Source organism: Vipera berus (genome assembly GCF_964194415.1).
Source record: "Vipera berus genome assembly, chromosome: 5".
In the NCBI taxonomy this organism is placed as follows: domain Eukaryota; kingdom Metazoa; phylum Chordata; class Lepidosauria; order Squamata; family Viperidae; genus Vipera; species Vipera berus.
The window spans coordinates 49,432,775-49,458,482 of NC_138207.1; the positions used below are offsets into that span (position 1 = coordinate 49,432,775).

A 25,708-nucleotide genomic window follows, 5' to 3' on the forward strand; every position below is an offset into this window, starting at 1 on the left:
CTCTATTCACTAATCAACCCTTTCTCAAGCAGGATAAATTTTATGTTGCAGCATTGTTTTTTTAAAGCAAAACGTGAAGATCCATTAACCATAGCTTGGTACAAAACAGGAGACCTAAATTGTATTTGTATTTAATTTCAGAGCTGGAGAGAAGGCATAGCTTTTCTTAACAAAATTTCATTTCTTGTTATAACAGGCTTAATTCATTTTAATAGGATAATTTAAGGTACTGTGCATGCAAGTGGGATAATTTTTGTGCTGATATTGTTAAACTCAAAATCAGAAACTTTTGCTAATTTATTCTAAACTGCTCAAATGTATTAGTAGATCCTAAGCTACTATCTGCTTCGCCAAAATCAGGAGAAATGAGTTTTAAGGCAAGTTATGTTGGTTCTACTTCTGATTAATCTAGAAAGAGAATGGTAAAGATGATTCTGTTCTTAGTTACCTGAACAGTGGGCTAATTGGTGGAGCCTTGGTGGAGCAGTGGGCTAATGCCTCCTTAAGTAACACCAGCTGCCTGCAATTAGTGCAGGTTCGCATCCCACCAGGCTCAAGGTTGACTCAGCCTTCCATCCTTCCGAGGTAGGTAAAATGAGGACCCAGATTGTTGGGGGCAATTAAGCTGACTTTGTAATAATGCCGCTTGGGGTGTGTGTGAAAGCCCTAATAAGCAGGCATATACATAGAATGAAGGCTACTGCTAAGCTTGTAAGCCGCCCTGAGTCTTAGGAGAAGGGCGGGATATAAATGGAATTAAAAAAAAAAATCATACATATGTATTTCCAGGGCTTTTTTTCTCATAGAACGCTCAGAATGGAGTTCCGGCACCTTTTTTGGATGGAACCTTGTAGGGTAGGCAAGGCGGGTTGTATGATGTGTGTGAGTTCTGGCACCTTTTTCTTTTACAAAAAAAGCACTGCGTATTTCTCTTGCTACTTTCTTTGGGGGAAGCAACATACATAAAGCATAAAAAAAAGTAAGAGCAAAACTAAGAGTACACCAAAACAGGTGCTATAGATTAGTTAGCCCATCTCGTATCTTGGCATATTGTTGCAAAACACTTTTGCTTTCACCATTTTCAGGCATAGGTTTGCATGCTATATTTGTCCTTTAAATGTCTTCTCTCTGTTTAGGAAGTTATGAATTAAATAATTATGCTACCTGATGGTACTATAATTGTATCAATCTCACTGTGTATAAACTAAATTGTTTTCAAAAATGACTCAGTTTTAATTTGTCAGTTTTGAAAAATTGATTTTGCAAAAGGAATATAGCCCTGGAAATACATATGTATGAATATTTTGCAAAAGGTTGGACATGTTTTCGGGATCCAAAAATCAGAAGCATGCACATATTTTCCCTGGTTCTGCTTCATCTTTGAATAGCATGGTAAGGACCATGCTAAGAACTAGTGAACAGATCAGAATAATTGTGACTAATAAATGTATTTTTTTTGTGCCTTAAAAAATATCCAGCATTCAATGCAACTTCCAAAAGACCTCATGATTTCTTTCTGGTAGGCACTGTTGCCAATAGAGTTCATAGCTGCTCCTAAATTTAATACACTGTATCATTGCTGTTATGTACTGGGCTCATAGTAATACCACGTGGGTTGCTGCAGCTAACGGCTCTCCAGCAACCCAGACTACAAGTCTCCAGCGCTACAATTGGCTATCCCTAGACGGAAATGGTTGCTTCAAACCTATCGGCTGCCATCTAGGGGCTAGACTATATATTGCGGCTAGTTGCAGCCATTTGCTCAGTACAGATTCTGCACAAAATAAAATATGAGTTTCCCTGTACTCAGCTACCTTGTCTTCATTCCTGCGCCAAAGAACCTGCTATTTAACACTGGTGACGAGGATGGGATCCTGCTTCACTAAAAAAAGAGTTGAAATCTATGAGGGGAAGACACACCGGAGGGAAAAGGCATTTTCTCCCCCCCTCTCTCAAGGTCAGCTAGCAAGCTATGCTAGCGACCTCGTGCTCAGTGGACTCATTCCCTGAGCCTGGAAAGCAGGATTCGGAAAGAAACGCAGGAACCAGCAAAGAAAGAATGTCGAAGGTCAGAAAACTTTGGGAATTCGACATGAAGCACCCAGAGGAATGGCCATCATATTTATCCCAGGTAGAGAACTACCTCAGGCCTAATCAGATCGTGGAAGAAGGACTGAAGGCCGCAACGCTACTCTGCGTGTGCGGCCCAGCAACCTTTGATTTGGCCAAGAACCTTTTCGCACCAACACTGATTGAAGCGGTCTCCTACGTAGACCTCAAAAAGAAGCTAACTGGACATTTCCAGCCCAAGATGTCTGAAATGGCTTGGTGGTTCAAGTTCGACCAAAGAGTGCAGCAACTGGGGGAATCAGCTTTGGAATTCATAGCGGGCCTGAGGCAGGCCGCACGCCTTTGCAAATTTTCTAATTTAGAAGAGCGACTACGAGACCAGCTCATCTGTGGCCTACGAGACCAAACGCTTCAGCAGAGACTCTTTGCTAGACCAAACTTAACGTTTTCTTTTTTTTTTTATTAAAAAGTTTTATCATACATTTTATCTTTAACAAACCCCCCTACCCCTCCCCTATCCCTCCCTCCTTACCCCTCCCCCCCTCCCCCCCCCGACTTCCCAGAGCTAAGTACAAGGTATAAAAAACAAAAAAAAGAATCATAAACAACCACATGCTAACAACCGTAAACTCTAAAATCTATCACTCTCTAGCTCATATAGAATAACTACAAACACTATTAATATAAAATCTTCATTTCAAAAAAAAGGATTTAGGCAGTCTAGCATGACTTGGGACGCGCTTAGAAGCTCCAGCCTTGTCCATCTGTACATCCAAAACACCATTCCAATCCCCCATAAAAATAACAGATTTATAATCCAACTGGGTAAGCTTTGTATAAAGTAAACTAAAAAAGTCAGCTTGTTGTTGATTATGAGCATATAATCCAACTAAAAGCGTCTTTTTGCCTTCTAGCAGCAGCTCTATCATAACGTATCTTCCATGCTTATCTGCTTCAATTAAGTCTGCTGTTAAAGCACTTTTAACATAAACAACCACTCCATTTTCCTTATTCATTACAGAAGCAACAAATCGCGTACCCAACCTTGAGTTCAGTAAATACTTTTGATCCACAACCCTAATATACCTTTCTTGCAAACATATAACATCTATCTTGAATTATTTTAAATATTGAAAAACTTTCTTCCTCTTCTGTGGTGAATTTAGTCCATTAACGTTCCAAGTTGAAAATTTAGTTGTCATGCATATCATCCCAAAGCTCTTGAAGCGCTGCTTTGATAGGACTATCTTTTTTAGGCCATGCTCCTCCCACTGCTTGGCTATAAGTACGTTGTGGAAATTCCATAGACTTCTGCTGATCTTTTTCTTTTATTTTTTTTTTAATCGTTTTAAAGCAGCACGCGTCACCCTCTTCTCTCTAGGATCATCCAAAGAAGTTGTAGCTTGATCTCCTCCAGCACCGTTCTCCTGTCCATCTTCAGCCTCTTGGTGTTCTCCTTCTCCAAATCTCTTTGCAGCTTCCAAAAGTAATAATGGGGTTGCTTTTAAAACGTTATTGTAAAAATCACGCGCCTGCATCACAGTAGCCAGACGGTACCTTTTACCTTCATGCATCACCATCAACCCAACTGGGATCTCCCATCTGAACCTTATATCTCGTTGTTTGAGCTCTTGCACAAGAAATGTAAAATCCTTCCTTCTCCTTAAAATCTTTGGAGGAATTTCTTTTAGAACCAAAACTTCTTGATCAGCAATCACAACTTTAGAATCATAGGCAGCTTGTATAACTTCATCTCTAATTTCCCTCTTTACAAAATAAACCACCACATCTCTAGGCAGCTTTCTCTGTCTAGCAATCCATGAATTCACACGAAACACTTTATCCATGCCTCCCTTTATTTCAGATGCTGGCTGATTCAATACCACTTCCAGAGCCTCCGAAATCAGCTGCTTTAGATCTTCCTTAATATTCTCTTTTAAGCCTCTGATTCTAACAGCAAACTGCATCTGATAATATTGAGCAAGACTCAATTCTCTGTCCATTTTATCTCTTAAATCTTCATTCTCCAATACTTTTGCTTCTAATATGGCATTCTTTTGAGTCAAATCTTCCACTTTTTCCTCCAGATCTTCCACACATTCAGCCACTTTATACACTGAAGACAAAATGTCTACCTTCATCACACTAAACTTCTGTTCCATCCTCTCTTCCATTCTCTCCTCCAATTTCTCCAATTTCTCCTCCATCCGTGCAAATTTATCTCCCATTGATTCCAGAATTACCTGGGCATGTTTTTCAAGAGCATCTTGTAGATCCTTCGGTGTCAATACATCAGGAGGATGCAACGCCTGCAATGATGATTGTTGCGTCGGAGAAGTTCCAGCACTCCGAAGAGTTTTTGAGGGAGGTTTAGCCGCCATCTTTTAGTTTCACTTGTGACGCACTTTCACTTTAAGTTTAAAAAAGTCCATCAAGCTCGAGAGTAAAATATAATAATCCTCTTCATCTTTTCCTCTTGTACCGCTCTGCCTGCTCCTTTTATTCCATAGTCCTTCCTTCAGGCAGGGGTGGTTGCAAACGCCTGGCTCTGCTCCAAGAAATCCGGAGCAGAGACGCTGACCAGCTGGGAGCAACCCAGGCTACGGGGGAGTTCGATCCTTCAGCCGCCCAAGCTACAAGCTCAGGCGGCCCCGGAGAACTCAACCCCTACCTGGGGCCTCACCCCCTCCTCTTCTCCCGAGGAGGGGGCTTCAAATTCACCCGAACAGCTGATCGACGCTGTTTCGGGTGAAAATTACTCAGCTGAGCCGCGGGCAGCCCGGGAAGGCTGTCTCCGGCGCCGCGCAGCCACCGGAAGTCCCAAACTTAACGTTTTCTGAAGCACAAGCACAAGACAAAGTGATGGCCGACGAAGCTGCCGGGGGTGCAGTTCAAACAGTACAGCCCGCCAAAATGACAAAGTTTGAAGAAATGGTCCACCTTGAGGACACCGAACACACCGTAGAATCTTCTGAGGAAGAAGAACCTGAAATCAACAGACTCCAAAAGCAACCCAACGCACAACACCGCAACAGCCAGCAGCGAGAGGACAGTTACAAGGCAGTTCTCTTACCAAGATGTAAGGGGTGCAGCGGCAACCATTTTTGCGCCAATTGCAGATTCCAATCAGCCAAGTGCAGAGCTTGCGGAAGGACAGGCCACATCGCAGTGGTTTGCAGAGCCCGACAGAGAGACCAGCCACTCAAACACCAGTCAGAAGAACTGACTAGGAGAGGTACTGGGGCCCAGGGTCCAGTGAGTGTGGGGTTTTTCAGAAGCCATAGAAGCGTGTGCCGCACCGGGGCTCGACGCCCCCTCAAACACAAACTTAAGCTCTTGGTAGAGCTACAAGGAGTTCCATGTAAGATGGAATTGGACTCTGGCTCTGCAGTCTTAATTATTTCTCACAACACTTTAACTTCGTGTGTAGGTGCAGTAACAATTGGGCCAAACTAAGACCCTCAGATATAATCCTAACTGATTTTCAAAATGCTCATGTTAAAGTTAAGGGAGAAGCCACTTTGATGGTAAAATTTAAGGGGTTTTGGGGGCACCTGGATGTAATAGTAGTAGGGGGCCAGAGAACGAGTCTCATTGGACTCAATTGGTTTGATGCCTTAGGTGTGCAGATTACTGGTATAAACTGGACACAAACTGCAGACCTCGTGTCAGTATGCGAGGACTATGCAGATGTTTTTGATTCAACCCTAGGAACATACACAGGCCCGCCTATCTCATTTAAGCTAGATCCCAATGTAGTTCCAATCAGGGTTAAGCCTCGTAGGGTCCCCTTTGCCTTAAAACATAAAATTGATTCAGAAATTGATAAGCTTGTAGAACAGGGTGTATTACAGCCTGTTGATGGTGGGGAGTGGGAAACTCCTAAAGTCACTCCACTTAAAGCCAATGGGGAAATTTGCATTTGCGCTGACTATAAATGCACACTAAATAAAGCCCTCAAGCAACAAGCTAACCCGGTCCCAGTGGTCAACCACATTTTAGCCTCCTTGCAAGGGGGTACTATACTGCTCAAAAAAATAAAGGGAACAGAAAATAAGACATCCTACTATTAAATACAGTACATTGTGTTGTTTAAGTGTTCCCTTTATTTTTTTGAGCAGTATATTTTTGCTAAACTTGATTTAGCACAGGCTATCAGCAACTGCTGGTTGATGAGGTCACAGCGGCGGCTCAGATGATTGTGACTCATAGGGGGGCTTTCAAAGTTAAACGCTTAAATTTGGAGTCAGTGTTGCACCGGGCATTTTCCAGGGAATCATGGTGCGTACACTTAAGGGTATTCAGGGCGTCTGCCCTTATTTTGATGATGTTCTCATTGCAGGGGAATCCCCCAAAGTGTTAGCCAGTAGGCTCAGGGCTGTTTTGCAGAGGCTTCACGAAGCAGGCCTCAAATTTTAAAAAAGCAAGTGTAGTATTGGGGTTCCTTCAACAGAATTCCTGGGTTTCTGAATTGATGCTAGCGGCATTCACCCTGCTGATTTTAAAGTGAAGGCCATTAAAATGGCTCCTAGGCCCAAATCCAAAGGAGAGCTACAAGCATTCTTGGGCCTCCTAAACTTCTACCACACATTTCTACCTCATAAGGCCGCACTAGCAGAGCCCCTCCACAGGCTTCTAGATAAGAAAGCTCCATGGAAATGGACTAACCTACATGAAAAAAGTTTCCAGGACTTAAAAGCACTATTATCAGAAAAGTCCACTGTAACTCACTACAAAGAGTCTAAACCAGTATGTCTTGCATGTGATGCATGGGGGCAGTTTTAAGCCACATAGAAAAAAATGGAACAAAGGTTCCTATAGCATTTTACTCAAGGACATTGTCCTCTGCTGAGCGCAACTATGCTCAGATTGACAAAGAGGCCCTAGCCATCGTTGCTGGAATTAAAAAATTCCATGACTATTTATATGGCAGGGACTTCATGGTCTTTACAGACCACAAACTTCTGTTGGGACTTTTCACAACAGACAAACAAACCCCCCATATACTTTCTCCAAGAATGCTGAGATGGTTTATTTTTCTATCTACATACACTTTTAAATTGATTCACAAACCGGGCAAAGAAATGGGCCATGCTGATGGCCTCAGCAGACTACCACTGCCACTAATGGAACCAGATCCGGCTCCAGATGCTAGAATACTGTCCATACAGGACATACCTGAATTTCCCCTCCATGTGGGGGACATTGCTGCTGAAACTGCCACAGATAAAATACTTAGTAGAGTATTGTCATGGGTATACACGGGCTGGTTGGATAAAAGCCCAGGTTCTGAATTTCAGAACTATTTTGTCAGAAGGCATGAGTTATCTGTCCACAAGGGGTGCATTTTATGGGGAAACAGAGTCATAATTCCCACTTCCCTAAGAGACAGGGTTTTACAGTCATTACATGAAGGCCATCCAGGCATTGTCAGAATGAGAGCTTTAGCTAGAAGCTACCTTTGGTGGCCTGGCCTTGATAAGGACATTGAGGCACAAGTCCATGGTTGTTATACATGCCTGCAATCTAGGCCTGAAATGCCACAGGCTCCAATTCACAGGTGGGAGGAAACACACACTCCATGGTCTAGGATTCACATAGACTACACTGGGCCCTTTCAGGGACAGCTCTTCCTTATAGTAGTGGATAGCCACTCCAAATGGCTGGAAGTAATTCCAGTTCCTAACATGACTGCTGCTAGGCCCATCCAGGTGCTGAGAAAACTCTTTGCCACACATGGGTTGCCAGATGTCTTAGTTTCAGACAATGGGGCCCAATTCACTGCTGCTGAATTTCAGGCCTTCCTTAGAGCTAATCTCATCAGACATGCAACGTCTGCGCCTTTTCATCTGTCTTCTAATGGTCAAGCTGAATGCATGGTGAGGACAACGAAGGAACCACTCAAGCGGATTGTCACAGGTGACTGGCATCACAGATTGGCAGATTTTCTACTCTGCCAGCATTCTACGCCCTGCACTGCTACAGGCAAAAGTCCTGCAGAACTACATTGGGGGAGGTGTTTGATCACTAAACTGGACAGGTTGCATCCAGATAGAATGGCAGCAGAAGCCTCTCGACCAAAACCCCCGAGGGGGCTGCACATGGGCGATTGAGTTTGGGCCAGGAACTATGGTCATGGGAATCTGTGGGTTCCTGGTCAAATTACCAAAGCATCCAGACCCCTGTCTTATGAAGTGGGGTTGGAGGGAGGGCGAGTTGTCAGATGACACATTGATCAGTTCAGGAAATGGTTTTCAGAATGGCCACTAAGTGAGGACTGCATCATAAGTCCCTCCCAAGGTCCTCAAACTTGCAGCCAAGCCAGTCCTCACATGGACTCTCAGGACTTTTCCTTCATAACTGAAATGGAACCAGAGGGAGAAGTGGGGAGTCCTGGAATGCAACATAGATCCCCTGAAGGAGCAAGCCATCCGAACTTCAGCAACCGCTGCACCTACTCTGCTGATCAGTCTGACTCTGGGGTGGGCCAACCTGGAGAGGCCAGCCAGAGAGCATCTAATCCCTCTGACTCAGGAGCACAAAGGAACACAAGTCTACCCAGCCCACTGGGTAAGCTGGTAGACCACAAAGTGATGGGGACTCCGAGACGTTCCACTAGGGCACACAAGCCTCCTTCATATCTTGCTGATTACGTTGTAAAATAAAGAGCTATAATATTGTTGTATTGCTGTATGCCACTATACTACAGAAACTAGTGCTATGTTGTAACTGTAAGTGTGCTATCCATGAAGCCTATTCATTCAGACATTGTTTAATCTCGTTGTAACCTATATGTTTTTTTTGTTCTATTACTTTTATTTTAGTGTGTTTTGATAATGAGTCTTGATAATTGCATTGAGACTAACTTGTGTTAATATTGTCTGATCTAAGAGGGGAGGGGTGTAATGTACTGGACTCATAGTAATACCATGTGGGTTGCTGGAGCAGCTAACGGCTCTCCAGCAACCCAGACTACAAGTCTCCAGCGCTACAATTGGCTATCCCTAGGCGGCAATGGTTGCTTCAAACCTATTGGCTGCCGCCTAGGGGCTAGACCATATATTGCGGCTAGTTGCAGCCATTTGCTTAGTACAGATTCTGCACAAAATAAAATATGAGTTTCCCTGTACTCAGCTACCTCGTCTTCATTCCTGCGCCAAAGAACCCGCTATTTAACAATTGCTATATATTGTCTATTTCTCTACGAATTCTTATTAAGGTTCTTTATCATTCCCTATTTTCCTGTTGTTCCTGGCTTTTTCCACCTTTTCCAGCTCTGAACCAAATTCTGATTTATAATCTTGTTGAAATTTAATAGGATCACTTCCAAGTTACAGCAATGTGCATGTAAAATGTGCCCGAGATAAGCTTTCCATTACAATATAGTTAAACTGAAAGAGAATATTTAAAAAATATTCCAGAACTAGATCCCAAAATACTATGAGCAGCATTTTTCATTTCTTTCTTCTAAAAGATTAACAGTTAGTTTATATTTAGCAACAGAATGATTTTTTTTACGTCTGCACTACTTGAGAGGCCTATTGAAGGAAAGCAAACAACATTCACATTGATTTGTAGACCATGGAAATAAACGATGGTCATTAAATATTCACAACTAGATTCTCCTTTTACATGGCTGGTGTTTCTAATGTCAATTTCTGTTTACTCTCAGTGAGCATTCTACACTAATGGAAACTGAAGCTCTTACATATCTCTATTCATCTGCACAACACTATTGGACAGGAAAGGGAAACAAATATTAGGTATTTGTTGAATATCAGTATTCAATACTATATGCTTTCAGATTGATTTGCCATGGTATTTCTTGTATTTAGTCCCTGACCTAAAATTTATGTACAGAATTCAGATCAACGTGCAATGGTTTTATGAACCACTGAAAACCACTGAAAATAGGCTATATAATATTAAAAACACATGCACTACATCATTAAAACATTGCATAGCTTCACTGGATTTGTTGGTTTAAGGAAAGAGAACACTGTTTACCATTTTGAGCCAAGTTTTACTGACATTCAACTGTCTGCCATTTTAAGTAATAGGCAGCCCATTTGTAAGTATGAGTTGTCCATAAATTGAATGTTCGTAAGCCAGGTATTACCTGTATATCATACTATATTTGGTTGTCCTAGTGTTATTTCCAGGCTTTCATGGCAAGCCATATGTTCTATCCATACATTGAACTGTGGAGTCCTTGGTGCTCTCTGAGCTTGGTTGTTTATCTGCATACATTTTATTACCCAGCTAGGTAACAACCTCAATGTACTTTGTATTTTTATTATATGCTCTTATATGCTTTCTAAAGATTTCCAGATTTAGTTAAAATCTGGGGCTAATTGCTGTCAAATATAGTAAATACAGAAAATGCAGTATACACGTTCTCTCCCTTCTACATATAGTTTCATCTAGAATTTGTTTTACAGAATTTGTTTTGAATTACTGATATTAAGCAATTGTCACCAATAAGCATTTTGCAAGCTACCAAAGCTGTATAGACCATTGACTTAAATATGTATGGTTATACTGTAGTTATTTATGTTATTTATATTATATTGTAGTTTATGTTATACTGCATTTTTTATAAATCAGTCTCATAGCTAAGCAATTATTTCATTCAATGTTTTCCACCAATAGTGATTCCTTTTTGTTTGATTTAAAGATCAGCTCTCTCTCCTTGTTCTTGTTTCAGATTCCATTGGTGGGCCCTTTCCTGCTTCCTCTCATCGATGCCATCACAAGCAAAAGCAATCTCTACCCATCTCACAGTGTGGCACTCTCTCTGTCAGCCCACTGCTTTTCCATCCTCACACCAAGGGGTCACAGATCATTATGGATACCACTCAGAAAGTGGTCAAGCGACAGGCAAGTTTCTGCAATGCCATCACCTTCAGCAACAGGCCAATAGTCATCTATGAGCAAATCAGGCTTAAGGTGAGTTGGTGCTTCTTTCCACTTTCTGTTTTTTTAACACAAAATTTGGCACACCACCTACTCAATAACATATTCCCTGGGATTAAAGTCAAACATGAAGAGGAAACAGACAACAGACTCTCATTCCTCGACATAAACATAAGGAGTCTAGACAGTGGAGAACTGGAAATCCTTGTCTACCGCAAACTCCCACACATAGACCAGGTCCTCAACTTCACAAGCAATCACCCCACTACACACAAAAGAAGCTTCTTCAGAATGGCCAGGATACACAGCTGCACCACAACAGTAAGAAAAACAGAATAGAAACGCTGCTTGACGTCTTTCTCCATAACGGCTATCCAAAAAACTTTGTATTCCGATTCACAGCACTCAAACCACAACACAACACACAGCCAAGTACCATGAAAAAACTAACCATGCCATACTCGAAAAGGGTGTCATAAATGACAGCAGAATTCTCCAACTCCTAAGAATAGCAATAGCTGACAAACCCACAGCTACCATCCACCAGGAATTATCCAGAACCAAAGACAAGATACAGAAGGATGAAAAAAAAGTAATTTACAAAAGCAACTGTAACCATTGCAACCAATTCTATGTGGGACAAACATCACATCAGTTAAAAACCAGGATCGATGAACACCAGCTGGCAGTCAAACACCACAAATCCTTAATCTCTACCCACACCACAGTGACACCAAACAGCACGAGTTCAATTGAAGCAACACAAAAATAATTGCTTACTACCCACCACGCTCGTGAGTTCATTGAAGCTTGGCACTCCACAAGCAATTCCATTGACACACACATCGACCTAAAACCAGCCTATCAACCCCTCAGAATCCAAATCAACTGCACAGCCAACCAGAGACAGCATCGACCCTCAGCCAACCCACACAAGCCCTCCCACCAGCAGTTCACCTCCTAATGACCCTGACCTGATATAACCAACCCCTCACAAGTCCCATCACAAGACTCAGTGATGACTCACACCTGACCTATCATAAGACCCATCACAAGACTCTCATTTGACACATCCACACCTGAAGCCCTTATAAACAGAAGAACACTGACACTGACAACCCCTAAACTCCACTGAAGATGTTACCTAGCGTGGTAATAAAATGTTTAGAAAGCAACCCACAAGCTTGGGGAATAAACCTTTCACCTCATCCTATACCCAAGCTACAGTGGTTAGAATGCAGTATTGCAGGGTAATTCTGCTGACTGCCAGTAGTTTGATCCTCATCGTTTCAAGGTTGACAGCCTTCCAACCTTCCGAGGTCAGTAAAATGAGGACCCAGATTGTTCAGGGCAGTATGCTGACTCTGTAAAATGCTTAGAGAGGGCTGTAAAGCACTGTGAAGTGGCCTATAAGTCTAAGTCTAAGTGCTATTGCTATTGCATCCTGGTCACCTTGCGGTTTGACTGCAATGTGCACTTCATGGGGCTGCCCTTGAAAACCACCTAGAACTTCAACTAATTCAGAATGCAGCAATGGAGACAGTAACAAGCTGTGCTTAGTATGCCCATGTAACACCTCTGCTTTGTGAGCTGCTCTGGTTGCCAGCTTGCTTCTAAGTATGATTGATTGTAGCCTATAATGCCCTACATGCAGTGGTGAGATTCAGCAGGTTTGCACCAGTTCGGCAGAACCAGTAGCTAAGTTTTTGTTGCCCAGGCCCAGAATGGACTTCCGGAAGTGGCATCCACACAGAGAATCGGTTGTTCACATACTTATTCCTTTCAAAAACATCTCTCATAACATACTATATTCATATTTTCACACACGCAAGGACAGTTTCTTCCTCCATATATATCTACCATCAGATTGTAAAAGTAACTTCAACCTGCTTAGGACTGTGTAGATACATTTGGAAATTTGAGAAATGCAATAGGGCCTGTCACAAAATTGGTACAATGCAAAAAAAAAAACTACTAGCATAAGTCACAAAAATCATATATTTAAGTCTTATTCCTTATCACTTTTAGGTAAATTGGGGTCTTTATCCAAACTATTTTTGTTACATTTTACTGGTACTGGAAAAGAAAGTCATTTTGATGTCAGAATAAATAATAATTACTATCTGCTGACTCAAAGCTCAGATTTGGCTGAAACTGAAGGGACTGGGAAAAAAATGCCTTTTCAGTCTTCTCATTCTAATAGATCTCATAATTTAAGGAACCTTTCTTTCCTACACACAGAGGTGGAATTCAGCCAGTTCGCACCACTTCGGCAAAAATGGTAGCTAAGTTTTTGTTGCCCAGGCCCAGAATGGACTTCCGGAAGTGGCATCCACACAGAGAATCGGTTGTTCACATACTTATTCCTTTCAAAAACATCTCTCATAACATACTATATTCATATTTTCACACACGCAAGGACAGTTTCTTCCTCCATATATATCTACCATCAGATTGTGTTAAACTTCCTTATCCATTCATATTCCTAATCCTATGTACTGTATACCTAATAAAAATGCAAAGTAATTATATTGATCCTGTTATGTCTCTCCCCTTTTAGATCACCAAGAAGCAGTGTTGTTGGAGTGGAGCTCTTCGACTGGGATTTACATCCAAGGATCCCTCTAGGATTAACCCAGAAACTCTGCCCAAGTATGCATGCCCAGATCTGGTTTCTCAAAGTGGATTTTGGGCAAAGGCCCTTCCAGAAGAATTTGCAAATGAGGGAAATATCATAGCATTCTGGGTGGATAAAAAGGGACGTGTATTTTATCGTGTTAATGATTCTGCTGCAATGTTGTTCTTCAGTGGGGTAAGGACAACTGAACCATTGTGGGCTTTGATTGATGTCTATGGACTCACTCGTGGAGTGCAACTATTAGGTAGGTATATATCTGAAAAAATATGGCATTGTTACAAGTTGCTACAGTATGTCCTTGTATTCTTGAGAAAAAATACTTTTAATTCTTGCCTTATCTGAATTAGTAATGACTCTCCAGTGGCTGAACAACAGAATCAGGCATTTCTACTAATGTGAGTTTCTGAAACAGTATAGCTATCCATGCATTTTTATCTCTTGAATTTTTTTTCTAACTCCATCTCCTGTTATGCTTATCTTTTAGTCACTGTTTCTTGTTCTTGTTCCAAAGGTCAAGAAGATTAACAGCCATAGAGCAAGAGTGTCAGTACATTTTAAAATTGTTTGTTTTGGGCATAAACTGTTAATGACCTAAGGACTCAACTGGCCTGATAAACTTTATAGAGAGTTATTGCAGGCTTTTTGTATTTTATTGTCATTTTGACTTTTTAATCTGCGCCAAGCCACTTCCATATGGTAGATATGGAGTATGTCCCTGATTGGACAATTACCTCAGAATTGGAGGCAAAAGCTTTTAAATTAAGTAACTAGAAAACTGTAAAATGGTCTTTTTTTAAAAAAAAATCGAAGTGGCAAAGTAGGTAGCTCAATAATAGAAAAATATTGTGTGTGTTTGTGTGTATGTGTTTGTGTATGAAACAATTTGTGTCAGGTTTCTAAATAGGATATTCTGCCTGTCAAAAAAATAACTGCCAAGGCATTCAGAAGCTTCATCAGGCCATCTTGAAGGAAAGGTGAAGAAATAAGATAAGATTGTTTCTGTCTTTGTGCAGTAGCTAATCAAACTAAAGTGGGTTGCCTAAAACAATGTAAAACACAGCATGCAAACTGGACTACAGCACTTGAGCCAGCATAAGCCAGAAAGCATTATTGTCATCTTGGAATAGGAAAATACAGGCAGGCATCTTATTTAGGATGAGTTGGAGGTGAATAGAAGGCAACATCATTTATTCCTGCCCTCCAGAAATGGTTGGTGGCCCAAACTCATGTGAGGCAAATATGGCCAATGTCATCCCAAAATAATCCCAAGGGCAGGTTCTGTCACTGAAGAAAACGTAATCTGATGACTGGTCTGCATGTCAGTCTCTTTAAAGTTAATGGTAGAAGACTTTCATATTATCTTTATTGCATATTATTTTCTGCATGCAAAATTTGTGCTCTTTCATTGATATATAAAAATATATCATTATATAATACATAAGGTAAAAAGGTAAAGGTTCCCCTGTACATGCATGCTCGTCGTTTCCGACTCTAGGGGCCGGTGCTCATCTCCGTTTCAAAGTTGAAGAGCCAGCGCTTGTCCAAGGAAGTCTCTGTGGTCATGTGGCTGGCATGACTAGACGCCAAAGGCACACGGAACGCTGTTACCTTCCCACCGGAGTGGTCCCTATTTTTCTACTTGCATTTTTATGTGCTTTCAAACTGCTAGGTTGGCAGAAGCTGGGACGAGTAATAGGTGCTCACTCTGTTACGTGGCACTCGGGATTCGACCCGCCAAACTGCCAACCATCTGATCGACAAGCTCAGTGTCCTAACCCACTGAGCCACCGTGTCCCTATATAATACATAATAACTCCAAATACATTTCCGTGGTATTTAAGCCATATTTTGTTTGAACAAATGTATTAAACCATATTTGTTGTTTAAAAATGCTGCTTGATGCCATTTTTACATTTTAAAAATTTGTTCATAAGGACATTCAAGATCAAGCAAACATTTCCAGGATTGGAAGCCCGACATTACTATGAAAATAAATATTAATAAAATATGTTTCATTATGACAGACCATTAGTGCATATTTTAAAGTATGGAATGTACTTTGTTCATTCCCCATGTCTTGCATATCTCTGTTACAACTGGTATAGGGAAATGAATATCAGGCTGTACTCAAAAGGAGAATTAATTGGTTATTGTTTTATATAAATGTTATATTGTAAGGGCAATTGCTGATGTTAAAACTACTTGTTTACAAAATTGAATCTGTTTATTGGACTCTGGAAAAAAATATTCTACTGCTTTATTGCACAGTAAAGGTATGGCAGGGACGCGGTGGCTCAGTGGGTTAGGACGCTGAGCTTGTCGATCAGAAGGTCGGCAGTTTGGCAGGTTGAATCCCGAGTGCCGCGTAGCAGAGTGAGCGCCTGTTACTCGTCCCAGCTTCTGCCAACCTAGCAGTTCGAAAGCACGTAAAAATGCAAGTAGAAAAATAGGGACCACTACAGTGGGAAGGTAACAGCGTTCCGTGCGCCTTTGGCGTCTAGTCATGCCGGCCACATGACCACGGAGACGTCCTTGGACAAGCGCTGGCTCTTCGGCTTTGAAACGGAGATGAGCACTGGCCCCTAGAGTTGGAAACAACTAGCACACATTTGCCGGGGAACCTTTACCTTTACCTTTAAAGGTATGGGAAACAGTGCTCCTTTAGTGAAAGTTGGGGTGGTGCTCCTTTGTGCACCTAAAGAAATGAATTCATATATATTAGGAAATTATATTATTTATTGTGTCTAACATGTTATTAGGCTATTTTCCATGCTATACAGAAGTGAACAGAGAAAGCGCATTGAATGATTTAGATTAAGTATTGTATTTGTAAAACAGATGACTGTTTGGGGACATAAAAATGTAGATTGAAAAAGTAAAGAGTAAAGGTAGAGAATTTAATGTAATGCCATTGTGTGAAATCCCAAAGAATGAGAGAAATCACAACTAATTTGTATTCATTTCCATAAAACATTTATTGTTCTGGTAAAGCACATAGTGACCCCGAATAGACAAAGCTCTGACCAGAAATGAAAGGAAATAAATTCAAAAATTGATATATAATACTTATTTTTTATTTATTTATAAAATGTGTTTGCTGCTCATCTCATATCCACCACTTAACAGTTATACTAGAAATCATTAGAATTTATTAGATTTTCCTGATTGTGTGGTTCTCTTAGATATATCAGAATTTCTTTTACATTACATTTTAGAGCAATCTTTCAACCTTGATTTATATGTCATCAAGTCAGTGTTGTCTCTCAGTGAGTACATAAATTTTCTCCAGGACAATCTGTCCCTAACCTGGTCCTTAAAAGACTTCCAGTGAAGTGCCCATTGACAATATAACTGAGTCTATCCACCTTGCCTTTGGCTTTCTTCTTTTCCTCTTTCCTTCCATTTTTTCCAGCATCAAAGCCTTTTTCAGAGAACTAGGTCTTTGCATAATGTGTCCAAAACAAGATAAAATGAGCCTGCTAATTAGTGCTTCAAGTGAGAACTCTGATTTGATTTGGTTTTTTTTGATAGATTTGTTTTCTTGGCTCTCTATGGTATTCTCTCAATCCCAAATTTCAAATGTGTCAATACTGTTTCTATCCTGCTTCTTCAAAGTCACTTCACTTTCACTTCCATAGATTATTACAGGGAATGCCACTGCTTGCACTAGTCTAATCTTTTAGGATTTAGGACACTGCATGCCATGTGAATGTCTTTTCCAAGGCCTTCCCTACATGGGGCTGCCCTTGAAGACTACTCGGAGGCTCCAACTGGTGCAGAATGCGGCTGCACGAGTTGTGGTGGGGGTGTCCCGATACTCCCATGTAACACCTTTACTCCGTGAGCTGCATTGGCTTCCGGTTGTCCTCCGGGTAAGATTCAAGGTGCTGGTTACGACCTATAAAGCTCTAAATGGCATGGGTCCGGGTTACTTATGGGAGCACCTGCGGCCGGCATCAACTTCCCTTCGTCCATTGTGCTCCCACATAGAGGGCCTCCTTAGGGTGCCGTCGGTCAAAGAGTGTTGACTGGCGGCCCCCAGGGGGAGGGCGTTCTCTGTGGGCGCACCAGACCTGTGGAACCGTTTACCGGTGGAGCTCCGGATGGCTCCCGACCTTCGCTCCTTCTGACGTGACCTAAAAACATATTTATTTGAACAAGCCGGCCTGGTCTGATGGGTTTAGGGGTATTTTAATGTTATTGTATTAATGTATTGAATTGGGCTGTAATATTTAATATTTTTTAATTTTTATATGTTATATTTTATTGTATTGCCCTGTACACCGCCCTGAGACCTTCGGGAGAAGGGCGGTATAGGAATTAAATTATTATTATTATTATTATTCTTTGGAAGTTCACTGACTGCTGTACCAAGTGCTGCTCTGTAGTGTATTTCTTCCCTGCGTTATTCCTTTTTCCTTGATGGTTGATCTTAAAAAAGCAGAAGGTATCTATCACTTCAGTATCTATCATTATCAGATCCAAGGCTGGTTGTTGTATCTGTTGTCAATTAGATTGTTCGTCTTTGTATTTCATGTTAATCCAATTTTTTCTTACTCCTTGATTTTCATTATTAGAGATTGCAGCTCTGTTGTATTTTTGGCTATCAGGGTAGTGTCGTCAGCATAGTGCATGTTATTGATATTACTTCTTTTATATTTTTAAACCACATTCATCTTCTTCCAATCTACCTTTTCATAATATATACTCAGCATATAGCTTGAATAGATAAGGGGAGAGTATATAGTTTTTTTTAATTGCAAATTTTATTATTTAAAACTTTGGACAAGGTGTTAACGGTCTGACATTCCTTCTTGTCTTACATCATTTTTGTGTTTTATATACATATATACATTTTATGTACATTTCATTTATATACAGTTATACAATATTCAATCTTATCGACCACCTTATTCTAGTAATATGTGAAATCAACATCTTATATATCTCTATTGAGACCTTCCTTTCTGTTCCCACCATATGTAAAACTTATTTCAAATTTTGTAATAATCTGACTGATCTTTATTTTTTTATTTCCAAAGTTAACTTGTCTATTTCTGCGCACGCCCAAATTTTATTTATCACTTCTCTCTCGTCAGGTATTTCACTATTTTTCCATTTCTGGGTGAACGTCATTCTCGTTACTGTGATGATGTGTATCATTATATATAACTCTTCTTTGGTATGTTTCTCTGTTGTTATGCCAAGTAGGAAAAATTCTGGACTATAATCTACTCTCCGTCCTGATATTTCTTCTAACCACATCCATATCCTTTGCCAATACTTTTGCGTCTTATTACAGGACTACCAAACATGAAAATAAGAACCTAATTCTTTGGAACATTTCCAACAACTAGGGGATATTGTTTTGTACATTTTGGTTAATCGTGCTGGGGGGAAATGCCACAGGTAAAACATTTTATATAAGTTTTCTTTATAAGCTGAGGCCAGCATTATCTTTTTATTTCTATCCCAGAGAATTTGCCATATATCAAGATCAATGCCATGTCCCAAATTTTTAGCCCATATCAGCATTGGTTCTTTAACTTGTTCCTCAATCATTTTATACCCCAATAGCAGACTATACAATTTCCTTATTTGTTTCTCATCTGGCCCTAATAAGATTTTATCCAATGCAGTTTCTTGAATATTTATCCCCCACTCTTTCTTATCTTTCCCATATCGTGTTTGTATCTATAAGTAAGGCCACCATTCCAATTTGTTGTTCTAGTTCCTGTCTGGATTTCAATTCTCCCACATCATTCATAATACCTTTGTACGTGGTGCTGTTTTCCAAATTGAACAAATTTGGGTAAACTATCGCCTCTAGAGTGGACAACCAGACTGGTACTTTAATGTAATTTTGTTTTCTAATTTTATTCCAAATTTTGAGTAGCACTTGTCTAACCCGATGTTTTTGAAAATGTTGATATAGCCCTTGTTTCTCATTCCATAGGAATGCGTGCCAGCCTAATTGCAAATCATGGCCTTCTAAAATTAATAATCTTTTATTCTTTAAAATTATCCATTCTCTAATCCAGGTTAGCTCCGCTGCAGGAGTTTCATTTTAATCTTCGGTTTTTTCCCTTGCCATATAAAATTTAGTGTCAGTTTGTTCAGGTTTCCAAATTTTTTTTGATCTAGTTGTATAGGAATATTTTGGAACAGGAATAGGATTTTAGGTCGTACATTCATTTTTACAACAGCAATTCTCCCTAACAATGAAAGACTCAAGTTTCCCCATCTTTCCAGATGTTCTTTGTCTTCTTTGATTGAAGTGCATCTGGCCGTAATAGTAATTCCTAGATATTTTATCTTCTTAACTATTTGTATATCCATAATCCTAGCCAAATTTTCTTTCTGTTTATTCGTCATATTTTTAACAATCATTTTAGTTTTACCCTTATTTATTTTCAGCCCAGCGGCTTCTCCATATTTATCTAGTTCTTCCAACAGTTTTGGTCCCGATTGTTGTGGATAATAAAGACCAAATTGTCCGCAAATGCTTGAAGTTTAAAAATTTCTTTTAAAATTTCTAATCCTTTTATATGCGGTTCATTTCTAATTATCCTCGTTAGGACCTCCAGCATTAATATAAATAGTAATGGGGATAAAGGGCATCCTTGTCATGTTTCTTTTTGTATTTGAAATTTCCTGGTTACTTCTCCATTTATTATTATTTTAGCTTCCTCATTAGAGTATATTGCCCTTATTATGTTTATAATTTTTTCCACCCATATCCATATATCTAAGTTGTTGATGTATAAATGACCACTTAATGTTATCAAAAGCCTTCTGGGCATCTAAGCATAATAACACCATTTGTTCTCCACTATGTATTTCATAGTACTCTAGCGTATCCAATATTATCCTAATGTTGTGCTTAGTTTGTCTTTTGGCTAGAAATCCGTTCTGGTCCACATGTATAAAATCGTTTAAAAACCTTTTTAATCGCTCAGCTATAATTGTTGTAAATATCTTACAATCAGAGTTAAGTAAAGATATTGGTCTATAATTTTGGATTGAGATCAGAACAATATTCACCTCTGACCATGACTTTGGGATTTTTGCTTCATCCAGGACCACGTTAAACACATTCAGGTAAATGAGGGCGGATATGATATTGTTGCCATTATGGAAACATGGTGGGATGAAACCCACAAATGGAACACACAGCTAGAGGGATTTAAACTATTTAAAAGAAACAGACTAAACAAAAGAGGAGATGGAGTTGCTCTCTATATAAGAAATAACTTTATCTCTACAGATATCTCTCCCAAAAGGTAGAGAAGGGAACTAGGGGATTAGCCATATTGGATTTAATTCTCGCTAACAGAGGAGAAATGATAGAAAGTGTCGAAGCCACAGGAACCTTGGGGGGAAGTGATCATGCAATATTGGAATTCAACATTCTGGAAGCACAAGCAATAGAACACAGCCAAACTAGAGTATTGGACTTTAAAAGACCTAATTTCAATAAACGTAGAGAGACCATGGGAAGAATTCCATGGATGAGAATCCTAAAGGGGAAAACAACAGGAAGCTTGGGAAATTTTGAAAAGTGAGATAATAAAGGCCCAGTCTAGCACAATACCAACAAAGAAGAAAAATAACAGCTCTCAAAATAAACCAACATGGCTGCATAAAGAACTCTCTGATAAATTGAAAGATAAAAAGGACAAGAATAAGAAGTGGAAAGAGGGGCACATAACTAAGGCAGAATATCAGCAAATAGCTCGTGCCTGCAAAGATGAAGTGAGGGAAGCTAAGGCTCAAAATGAACTAAGGCTGGCAACCAAAGTAAAAAATAACAAAAAAAGCTTCTTTCAACATATAAAAAACAAGAAAAAAGTTAAGGAAATGATTGGTCCATTTGTGGCGGAAAGTGGCAAGAAGGTGACAAGTAACGGAGAAAGCAGAACTATTTAACTCGTTTTTTGCATCTATCTTTACACAAAGGGAAAAAACAGTCCAACTTACCAAAACCAGTGCCATAAAAAACAGAATAGAAATGCAAGTTAAGATAGGCAAGAAAATGGTAAGTGAGCACCTGTCCAGCCTAGACGAGTTCAAATCACCAGGACTAGATGGATTACATCCCAAAGTTCTCAAGGAACTGGCAGACGTGATCTCAGAACCACTGAACTATATTTTTCAAAGATCCTGGAGCACTGGGGAACTACCAGAGGAATGGAAGAGAGCTGATGTACAGTAGTTCCCATCTTCAAAAAAGGGAAAAAACAGATCCAGGAAACTACAGACCTATCAGCCTGACCTCAATACCTGGGAAGATTCTGGAAAAGATAATCAAACAACAAATCAGCGAACACCTTGATGCGAACAAAGTTATCACTAAAAGCCAACATGGGTTTCTCAAAAACAGATCATGCCAGACAAATCTTATTACATTCTTTGACCAAGTGACAAAATTAGTGAACCAGAGGAATGCTGTAGATATAATTTACTTGGACTTCAGTAAGACATTTGATAAAGTAGATCACAACCTACTACTTGATAAGATGGAAAAATGTGGGTTAGATAGCATCACCACCAGATGGATTTGTAGCTGGCTGACAGGCCGTAATCAGCGTGTGGTCCTCAATGGAACTGCATCTACATGGAAGGAAGTGTGTAGTGGGGTGCCCCAGGGCTCTGTTCTGGGCCCAGTGCTCTTCAACATCTTCATCAATGATTTGGATGAGGGGATAGATGGGGAACTCATCAAATTCTCAGATGACACCAAGCTGGCAGGAATAGCCAATACTCCAGAAGATAGGCTTAAAATACAGGAGGATCTGGAGAGACTCGAACACTGGGCGCTATCTAACAAAATTAAATTCAATGGTGAAAAAAGTAAGGTTCTACATTTAGGCAGGAAAAATCAAATGCACAGGTATAGTATAGGTGGTACCTTGCTCAATAGTACTAACTGTGAGAGGGATCTCGGAGTCACTTAAATATGAGCCAGCAGTGTGCTGCAGCTGCCAAAAAAGCCAACACAGTGCTAGGCTACATTAACAGAATCAAGATCACGTGAAGTACTAATACCACTTTACAATGCCTTGGTAAGGCCACACCTGGAATACTGCATCCAGTTTTGGTCACCACGATGTAAAAAAGATGTTGAGACTCTAGAAAGAGTACAGAGAAGAGGAACAAAGATAATTGGGGGACTGGAGGCTAAAACATATAGGGAACGGTTGCTGGAATTGGGTATGTGTAGTTTAATGAAGAGAAGGGTGAGGGGTGACATGATAGCAGTGTTCCAATATCTCAGGGGCCGCCACAAAGAAGAGGGAGCCAAGCTATTCTCCAAAGCACCTGAAAGCAGGACAAGAAGCAATGGATGGAAACTAGTTGTAGTGTATGCTGCTAGCATACACAGGAAATGCCAGCGCAGCAGGGAGCTGGACAGCTCCAGGCAATAACCGCTAAGGCGGGAAAAGCCGGATGGAGCAAGTCTGACAGCTCCAGGCGTGGTCAGTCCTGGCGGGAAGCCAGGGTTTAAACCTATTGGCCACACGCACTGGCGGGAAGCCCAGGTTCAAATCTATTGGTCATCATTCACCTGGGCAGGTATAAGAAACACCAGGTAAACCCCTTTGTCTCAGATTCATTCCTGATCCGAATAAAAGAAATACTACCCAGCTCAAGTGTCCGTCTCTCTGTGCGACCACGCGACTTTGCACTGGCGACGAAGGTGGGATCCTGCATCGGACAACGCTAGCCACGGACAGAATCCAATCGGCAGCCCCGGATTCAGACGCAGGACAACCGAGACGACAAGATGACACAACTGGGTCAGTATCCCCTTTTCAATAGCGGCCGCCCTGAGGAGTGGGAAGCCTTCGTGGGGCAGATAGAATGCTACCTGAGGGCGAACGGGGTGAAGGAGGACCGGCAGAGAGCGGCGGTACTGCTCTGCAGCTGCGGCACAGAAACCTACCAGCTGGCGGTCGGCCTCTGCGCACCCGATGACATCCACTCCGTCGGCTACAACGAATTGCTGGCGAAACTGTCTGAACATTTCAAGCCCGAGACGTCCGAGATCGCCTGGCGGTATCGTTTTGAAAAATGGGATCAGCGACCAGGTGAGTCTGCCAAACAGTATATGGCAGCTCTGAGGCTGGCAACTCGCCTCTGCAATTTCGAAAATCTAGAAATTAGGCTGCGGGATCGGCTCGTTTGCGGGGTGAGGGACAGGAAGCTGCGCCAGAAACTTTTTGCTAAACAGAAACTGACCCTGAGGGATGTCCAAGACGAACTCCTAGCCTGGGATGCAGCCGAGGAGCCCGAGACGAGGGAAGGCGGATCCATCCACCAGGTGAGAAGAGGCACCGACGCAGACGGGGCAGAGCTGGAGGTGGATGCCATCAACCGACCTCAGCGATCCTTCAACCCCGACCGAGACAACAGAAAAGAACCGAGACCAACCACGGCAGGCAAGAGAGACCAGGAGTGCAGATGCGGAGCGAGCGGACCCCGGTCTACCCAGCCTCATGGTCACAGCGCGAATCGCCCTCGGTCTACCCAGCATTGCGGCTGCAACTCCCGGTCTACCCAGAACAGCGGTTACGGACAGCCCCGGTCTACCCAGTGCTCTGGCTGTGGCGTGAGCGGCTCCCGGTCTACCCGCTGTGCAAGCTGTGGAGGACAGCATCCCCGGTCTACCTGCCGTTTCAAATCAGCGAAGTGTCGGTCGTGCGGAAAAACGGGGCACATCGGGGCGGTCTGCAGAGGCAAGCAGCGGGACAGCCTACACGAGGTGGAAGCTGAGTTCCAGTATGCCACAGGTACTGGGAAGCGGTCGTTGGGTCTGACTGTGAGTCACACGTCGGGACGGCCGGGCGTTTTCAAAACAGGGGCTCCTGCGGCGCTAGCCCAAAAAATAAAACTGAGGGTGAAGCTGCAAGGGGTCCCCTGCTTGATGGAGCTGGACTCAGGGTCAGCCGTATCCATCATCTCCGCCAGAACGTTTTTAGACATTTGCAAGCGGAGCGGCCAACGGGTTCCCTTGAGAACATCCAGACTGACCCTCACTGACTTTCAAAATTCACCGATCAAAATCCGGGGGGAGGCGTTGTTGTGGGTGCAGTACAAGGGATTCAAGGGTAAATTAAGTGTGTTGGTCGTCAAGGGCCAGCGGACTAGCCTTGTGGGGTTAGGGTGGTTTAACGCCTTGGGCATCAAAATCACAGGGATTAATCAAACACGGAGCCATTTGTCCCTAGAAGCAGTCTGCGAGGAATTCGCGGACGTGTTCGATGGGCAGTTGGGAAAGTACACGGGTCCCCCAATCTCATTTAGACTAGATCCCCAGGTACAACCCATAAGGATGAAGGCGAGGCGTGTTCCATTCACATTAAAGCAAAAGATAGAGCGGGAATTGGATAAGCTGGTAGATCAGGGAGTGTTAACACCAGTGGATGGAGCAGATTGGGAAACTCCCATCGTAACGCCAATTAAAGCAAATGGGGAAATTCGTATCTGCGCTGATTATAAAGGGACGATAAACCGAGCTTTAAGTGCCCATTCCTATCCGGTCCCTGCAGTCAGCAGCATCTTAGCGTCCCTACAAGGCGGGTCGGTGTTCGCTAAATTGGACCTCGCCCAAGCTTAGCAATTGCCGGTAGACCCAGGGGCTGCTAGAGCACAAACGATCATCACTCACAAGGGAGCGTTCCGGGTAGACCGGTTGCAGTTTGGGGTTAGCGTAGCGCCGGGGATATTTCAGGAGGTGATGGAAAGGACGCTTAAGGGAATACCAGGGGTTTGCCCTTATTTTGATGACGTCCTGATCGCAGCCAGCTCCCCGGACGTGCTGGCGACCCGTTTAAGGACGGTCCTTGAGAGGTTCAGGGGGGCAGGTCTCAAACTCAAAAGGGAGAAGTGCAGGATTGGGGTCCCAGAGACAGAATTCCTGGGGTTCAGGATAGATGCTCAAGGCATCCACCCATCTGCATCAAAGGTGAGGGCAATCAAAGAAGCCCCTGCTCCCAAAAACAAGCCTGAATTGCAGGCGTTCTTGGGGCTCCTCAATTTCTACCACACATTCCTGCCTCACAAAGCCTCAATTGCAGAACC

At 41.9% G+C, this 25,708-nt stretch overlaps 1 protein-coding gene across 2 annotated transcripts in view; it reads left to right on the top strand.

The window, feature by feature from the left end:
- Positions 1–25,708, top strand: part of NEURL1 (neuralized E3 ubiquitin protein ligase 1) — a gene marked incomplete at both ends in the record, with an annotated part of 159,267 nt that overhangs the window by 96,300 nt on the left and 37,259 nt on the right. For both annotated transcript variants that reach the window (XM_081330098.1, XM_081330099.1), the window contains 2 exons: positions 10,778–11,019; positions 13,547–13,868. In XM_081330098.1, coding sequence (XP_081186224.1) covers positions 10,778–11,019; positions 13,547–13,868 — 564 coding nt within the window. The remainder of the gene's footprint in view (positions 1–10,777; positions 11,020–13,546; positions 13,869–25,708) is intronic.